Raw genomic sequence first — 7,421 nt, forward strand, 5'->3', positions numbered from 1 at the left:
GTTTAGTTTCACAATGAATACCCTACCCTACACTTTTTTGTTTAACAGCTCAAAAAGTTCCATTGTGTTGTTGAAATATTCTGTCATATTCATTTGATTTATTTTCTCTCTGATTTGGGACTTTCCGGGCCATCCATCCATCCATCCATTCGCTTCTCCTTTTCAGGGTCGCGGGGGGCGCTGGAGCCTATCCCAGCTGTCATAGGGCAAGAGGCGGGGTACACCCTGGACAGGTCGCCAGTCTGTCGCAGTGCCAACACACAGGGACAGACAACCATTCGCACTCACACATTCACACCTAGTGGCAATTTGGATTATCCAATTAACCTATCCCCACAAGCTGCATGTCTTTGGACGGTGGGAGGAAGCCGGAGTACCCGGAGGGAACCCACGCAAACACAGGGAGAACATGCAAACTCCACACAGAAAGACCCCGGCCTGATGGTAGAATTGAACTCAGGACCTTCTTGCTGTGCGGCAACAGTGCTAACCACCGTGCCACCGTGCTTCCGCGCCATTCGTGGAAATTGTGTTTGGGTATACTGATTTTGCATAATTTACATGTCTTCTGTCACTGTATTTACGCTGCCTGTGTGTGAATCTGTGTCTGATGTATTGGTTGTTACATTTACCCTAAAAAACTGCTGTTTTTTTTTTTGTTGGATACCAAGTCAGTTTGTCCAAAATCAATCAATCAATCAATAAAACAAAGCAAAATATCTTGCAGCTGTTTGACATTTACATTTTTTAGTAAACGAAACTTTTGTGGTTTGTTTAAGAAGGCAGACTGTCTGTGCATGCATGAAACCATACTTCCTGTTTTTCTCAGGAAGTAACCTTCTCCTTTAATACCATCTGCCAGTGTGTTATTTAAGTGGCAGTTTCACTTTAGTAAGCAGCCATGCATTCGTCTTCTGGTCTGTTAGATTTAATGGTGTCTTAGCAGATTTGTAACAGTAAAAAATAGGGTTTGTTTAATGTATTTATTGACCATCTAGTTGACTGTTTGGAAGCAAATATCTTCAGTGAACAGTCAGAGATGATAAAGACTGAGGACAAGGAGTATTCCCTGACAGAAACTACATGAGGATTAAAGTACTGTAAAAAGAAAATGGACCAATCAATCGTTAGTGATAAAACAGATGATTTCTCTGAAGGTAAGTGTAATTTTTTTGAATGTAAGGCAACAAAAATATAATCTGAAAAGCACCAGCAACCATTTTTCTTCAGTGATCTCTTATTCTTGCTTTCTCTCCGAGTCAGTTCCCTTTATTCAGGCTGCGGTTCATCACTTCCAGCCAAACTACACTGCACAGAGTGGTGGCAACGTGGTCGCTCCTTCCATAATTGGTTCAAATGTTGGCAACATAAACATCAATATCTTCTCAGCAACGCAAGGTAGATACATGTAGATACACGCAGTTAAGTGAATGCGGCGTTTGGTCTCTTCTGATCTTTGTGTTGTTTTGCAGAGTGTAAAGAGGACCTCAACAATGACCATACAGACAGCTGTGGTGCTCTGCCGCCTGAAAGTGAGTGCTTCTCAATTATTTAATTTAAAAATGTTACATTAAAAAAAGTAAACCATTTAAATAAATGTTTTCTCTTTCAGTTGACAAGGTTGCAGAAAGTCAACAAAACCTGAAAGCCACTCTGAGGAGGAAGTTCAGCCACATTCTCGAGGGGCAGGCGACAGAAACAAACAAAATCTCTCTCAATAACATCTACACAGAGCTCTACGTCACCGAGGGAGGAAGCGGCGAAGTCAACAAGGAGCATGAGGTGAGACAAATCGAGACGACACCCAGGATCCACGTGGGCCAGGAAAAATCAATCCACTGCGATCACCTGTTCGCTCCTCTGCCTGAACGTGGCTGTGACATAAGGACTGTGGTCACACGGGGAGTTGCTGGCATTGGAAAAACTGTTTTGACCAATAAATTCACTCTGGACTGGGCGGAGGAGAGAGCAAATGAAAACCTAGAATTTGTATTTCCACTTTCGTTCCGAGAGCTGAACTTGATGAAGAAGAAAAACTTCAGTCTAGTGGAGCTTCTCGTTGTGCTTTTCCCTGAAATTAAAGACATAGAAATTTTCACTAATGTGAAAAAAAACATGCTCTTCCTCCTCGATGGCCTGGATGAGAGTCGCCTCTCTCTGGACTTCAACAGATGTGAAATACTGTCAGATGTGACTCAAACTACCACAATTGCCGTATTAATGACCAACCTCATTAGGGGCAGATTGCTCCCTATGGCTCTCGTGTGGATCACATCACGCCCCGTAGCTTCCAGTCAGATCCCAGCAAACTGCATTGATCTAGTGACTGAAGTTCGAGGTTTCAACAACCTGCAAAAAGATGAATACTTCAGGAGGAAAATTAGTGATGTGAACTTAGCAAACCGGGTGATAGCACATGTGAAAACCTGCAGGAGCCTTCACATCATGTGCCACATACCAATTTTCTGCTGGATGGCAGCGACTGTTTTTGAGAAAAATATGGCTACAAAAGAGAGCAAAGACACACCAAAGACTCTCACTCAAATGTACATACACTTCTTGTCCTTGTGTGAGGAGGCAATGAAGAAAAGGCTGACAGGAAGAAGAGAGTCAAATGCTGACTGTGTGAGAGCTAATCTCCTGGCTTTAGGAAAGCTGGCTTTCCAAGAACTCGAGAAAGGCCACCTGATCTTCAATGAAAGCGACCTCAAGCTGAATGGTATCAATACTGAGCAGGCATCCATGTTCTCAGGAGTCTACACACAGATCTTCCATGAGGAGATGACAGTGTGCAAGGAGAAGATGTTTTGCTTCGTGCATCTGAGTGTTCAGGAATTCTTTGCAGCGTTGTACGTCTTCCTCACGTTCCACAACGACAACGTTAACGTCCTGGTGAAGTTGTCCGCGTCACGACGCTTTCTATCCAGACCATCTGATCTCATCCTCTACAAAGAAGCAGTGGAAAAGGCTTTGCGGAATGAGAAAGGAGATTTTGACATGTTTCTACGCTTCCTTTTGGGGCTGTCCCTGGAGTCCAATCAGACGCTGCTGAAACATCTAATGATCAACAACCGAACACAACAAAAGACAAGAACTGAAATCGTTAAACACATAAAGGAGAAGATCAGGTCCAGTCCATCACCAGACAGGTGCCTCAATCTCTTCCACTGTCTGAACGAGCTGAATGACCACTCCCTCGTGGAGGAAATTCAGAGCTACCTCAGCTCAGGTAGCCTTAACAGAGCCAATCTTTCACCTGCCCAGTGGGCCACACTAGTTTTTGTGTTACTGACATCAGAAGAAGAGCACAGTACGTTTGAACTGGGCAACTACACCAGGTCAGAGGAGGGTCTTCTCAGGCTGCTACCTGTCGTGAAAACAGCCCAAGTAGCAAAGTAAGTAGTTTACAGTTATTAATTTCTACAGGAGAAAAAACAAAACTCCAAAAGACTGAGAAGAGTAACTCCTCAATTGATATTGGAACCCAGTGCTTTTAAGTAACATCTCCTAATCTCTTCCTACCTGGAATGACCAAATCAGGGCATCTGTGCATAGCTAATATCAGCCTGTCACAAGCATAGAAAAAAGAACATTTAAAGTCGAGCTTTTAGAGGAAGCTGCAGCCTGACCTATTGGCTCGAATCTCTGTTACATATGCCCAACACATTATTTAAAGCTTTGGCTGTTTTTGATGTGAAAACACCACAAGGTTTTCTCTGTAAAGCTCGAGAGGGAAAATCCCAACTAGATCAGCAGTTTCTGAAATACTTAGACCCGTCTGGCACAACAACCATTTCACATTCAGAGTCACTTAAAACACTTTTCTTCTCTGTTCTGATGCTCGGTTTCAAATTCAGCAGAATGTCCCGACCATGCCCAAATGCATTGATTTGCTGATTAGATGTTTGTATTAATGAACACTTGATTAGATGACAAAAGTACCTAACAAAGAGTTAGTGAGTATATATTAAATATACATGATGTTAGGCAGTTAGCTAACATTTTGACAGATGTTTTTGCACAAAATTTCAAACAGTGCTGGATAACAGACGTATTTCTAATCTGCATATATAAGGGGATTTTGCTTCCTGGGAATACTTACCATTTTCTTGCTGTTTTCCCTGTTGCAGTCTGAATGCATGCAACCTTACGTTGACCTGCTGTGAGAACCTGGCGAATGCCATCAGTTCATCCCAACTTAGAGAACTGGACTTGAGTAACAACAATCTGACAGATGTAGGACTAATGAAGCTCTCCAGTGGGTTGAGGAACAGCAAAGTGGAGACGCTCAGGTTAATATTCAACATGTTTCTTATATTTTTATTTCTCAGCCAAAATGTAAGCACATGATTACAGCATTTTCCTTTGTGCAGACTGAAGAGCTGTAGCCTAACAGAGCGCAGCTCCAATGACCTGGCAACATTTGTCAGCTCTGCCTCTTGCCTGCTAAAACTACTGGACCTGAGTGACAATGAGTTTCATGATTTAGGAGTTAAAAGGTTTTCTGATGGACTGAGGAGCTCTGACTGTAAACTGGAAACCCTCAAGTGAGTGTCCCGAGTGTGAGGCTATGTACTGGTACAAAGACAGATTCAAACTGAAGTTGTTCTTGTCACTGTGATGGAGACAGCTGGATGAAATAACTTTCTGTATTTCTTGAAGTTTGTCCCTGTGCAGTGTGGGAGAAGAGGGCTGCATTTTCTTGGCATCTGCTTTAAACTCATGCCACCTGAGAGAGCTGGACATGAGCTACAACCACCCAGGGAACTCAGGGTTGAATCTTCTAACAGCTCTGAAAGAGGACCCACAATGCAGCCTGGTGAAACTCAGGTAGTGATGGTATCCACAACATCTGAAAAGTAACAGGTTATTTCAGTGCAGAAATGGTGAAGAACTGGGTGAGGTAACCATCAACCATTAGATAGTTTCTCCACCAGATAATGTCAGTATCACCAGTGTACACAACTAACATTAATTGTGATGCAAGTGTCTGAACGTATTTGTCCCTCTGTTATGATTTTAGCATGGACCAGTGTGGTGAGTTCCGGATTCAGCCAGGTCCAAAGAAATGTGAGTAACCACAACCTCCCTCTTTTCTCCTATACTCAGAAAACTGTGTGATGTAAAATATGAACTGAAATTTTAAATCTGATTCATCAGATACCATCAAACTCACCCTGGACCCAAACACAGCACATAAAGATCTTTCTCTATCCGAGGAAAACAGGAAAGCAACACGCTGGACCAAGCAGCCATATCCAGACCATCCAGAAAGGTTTGATTTCTGGCCTCAAGTGTTGTGTAGAGAAGGACTCACAGGACGCTACTACTGGGAGACGGAGTGGACTGGGAGAGTCTTCATAGGAGTAGCCTACAGACGAATATCCAGGAAGGGAGAGACTGATGACTGCTGGTTAGGTCGAAATAATTCCTCCTGGGGCTTGAACTGCAACAAAGATGGATACAAAGCCTTGCACAAAGGCACAGGCATTCCTATAACCACCAAACCCAACTCCAACAAAGTAGGAGTATTCCTGGACTGGTCAGCAGGGATGCTCTCCTTTTACATGCTCTCCTGTGGTTCCCTTAAACTCCTCCACACTTTCCACACTACCTTTGATGAGCCTGTTTACCCCGGGTTTCACCTTGGCTGGGTGGACTCAAAGGTTTATTTGTGCTAAGTATTGCCGATCTGCTTTTCTGATCTGGAGACACCTGAGAATTCTGTTTCATCTAAATGCTGGACTTCTGAGCCTGATACCCATAATGTGATAAAAGAGCTGCAGCTAATTTCAAATTACATCAGGATTCTTTTTGGTTGCTATTAGCCATATTGGCTCTGTATGGAATGGTAATTCTGGACAGTTCAGAACTTTGGATTCAAGCTGAAACATTGTATTGTATATATTTCCATGAAATTTTTGTCTAAGTATTTCTGATCCCAATGACAATGAGTGACAATGATACTAGTGATGTGAGCTTTTCAGATAACACCACACTGTGTGGTCTTAAAGGAACGAAACAAGGCTGACTGTGATCATTTCTGGCTAAGTACCTAGCCTGCTGTGAAGGTGCTTCTGTTATTCACTGTGATGTTTATTTAGATGACATCACGTTTAAAATGTACTTACCAGAAAAACTGAACTTCAATCTCTTTAGAGCAGGGTCTCAAACTTAAATGAGCTGTGGGCCACTGCTGGCACTGTCATCTGATGTGAAGGCCACTTCAGCACAAAAAACACACAAACAAGAAAACACACGTAAATATTTCCAAAAATGTTTTGTTTTGACTTTTTTTTTTTTTTTAAATTTCAAATATTGTATAACAAGATAAAACTGCAAACATGAATGCATTTTTTTCCTCACTCTTAACTGACTGAACTACCAAATAAACAAATTGGTCCTCTCTTTCTGGACAGACACGTGGCAGCACTTCTGCTATAATTATACTTATTACCACACTGTGTTTATGACTTTGCAGTAGTAACTCTAACCGATCTTGCGATAGCCCACACATTCCCAAACCATTGTCAGAGCCGACCCCATTGGTTTTCTAGGGAACCCATGGGGTCAAATTTGACCCCATGGGTTCTCCAGGGTTAAGCTTAATATGCCAGCTAAATTAGGAATTTGAGTATGTGTGCACACTACAGGAATTGATACAGTTTCACAAGAAAACCACAAAGTTGATATAGCTGCAAAAACAGCTGCACAGGAAGGCATACCTTTGACCTTCACTATGTTACGTGATTATTTTGAAACCACATTAGATCAGCACCTAAACCCGAGAAAGACTAAAAACAGAGCAATAGAAAATGCAGAGGGAATTCTAAAACGACCAAATAGAAAATCAATCCTAGCTAACATTTTATATAGTGTTGTGGAAGTTTTCCATTTAAATAAAGCCTGCAGACGAGCGGTAGCTAACATTCTTTAATCAAAGCACACAAAGAACAGACAACCAAGCTTGATGGAGCCCCTGCACGTCCGCGGGACAGACGGTCAGCAGAGTTCTCACTGAGCCTAGCATGGCTCTCAGTTAAATACCTTCTTCAGGAACAAAAGGCAGTACACAGCTGTTTCACACCTTAAGGTTCACACTCCCTTGCTACTTCCCAGAGTCCTCGAAGAGACAAAAGACTGGTCCTCTGGAGTTCCTGTTTCCCCCAACATCCTTACTACACCCCTACCATTTGTCTTAAGTATGAGTGTCAGACATGTTAAAATCCAGTGGCACCAAGGCATTACAATAACGTGATTAATACATAAGTGAAAGAAATTCCTATACAATAAATACAACACTCCAATATTGCCTCGACAGGAGAGATGGTATTTATAACAGTGTTTACTACATATGGATTTAGTAACTACTCAGAAAATATTGTGCAAGGTGTGAAATACGCATACAAATACTCCTCATG

General features: G+C 42.3%; 1 protein-coding gene across 1 annotated transcript; it reads left to right on the plus strand.

Moving 5' to 3' along the window:
- Positions 1-886: 886 nt before the first annotated feature.
- Positions 887-6,422, plus strand: LOC146381375 (NACHT, LRR and PYD domains-containing protein 3-like). The gene is made up of 9 exons (XM_084937384.1): positions 887-1,157; positions 1,264-1,398; positions 1,473-1,532; positions 1,613-3,395; positions 4,131-4,292; positions 4,374-4,547; positions 4,663-4,830; positions 5,024-5,070; positions 5,161-6,422. Exons 1-9 carry the CDS (start codon positions 1,112-1,114, stop codon positions 5,679-5,681), a joined length of 3,096 nt encoding a protein of 1,031 aa, XP_084793510.1. The 5' UTR covers positions 887-1,111; the 3' UTR covers positions 5,682-6,422.
- The last annotated feature ends 999 nt before the right edge of the window (positions 6,423-7,421 follow it).

Source organism: Perissodus microlepis, chromosome 8 (genome assembly GCF_051167445.1).
Source record: "Perissodus microlepis isolate ML-2025 ecotype Zambia chromosome 8, ASM5116744v1, whole genome shotgun sequence".
Lineage (NCBI taxonomy): Eukaryota > Metazoa > Chordata > Actinopteri > Cichliformes > Cichlidae > Perissodus > Perissodus microlepis.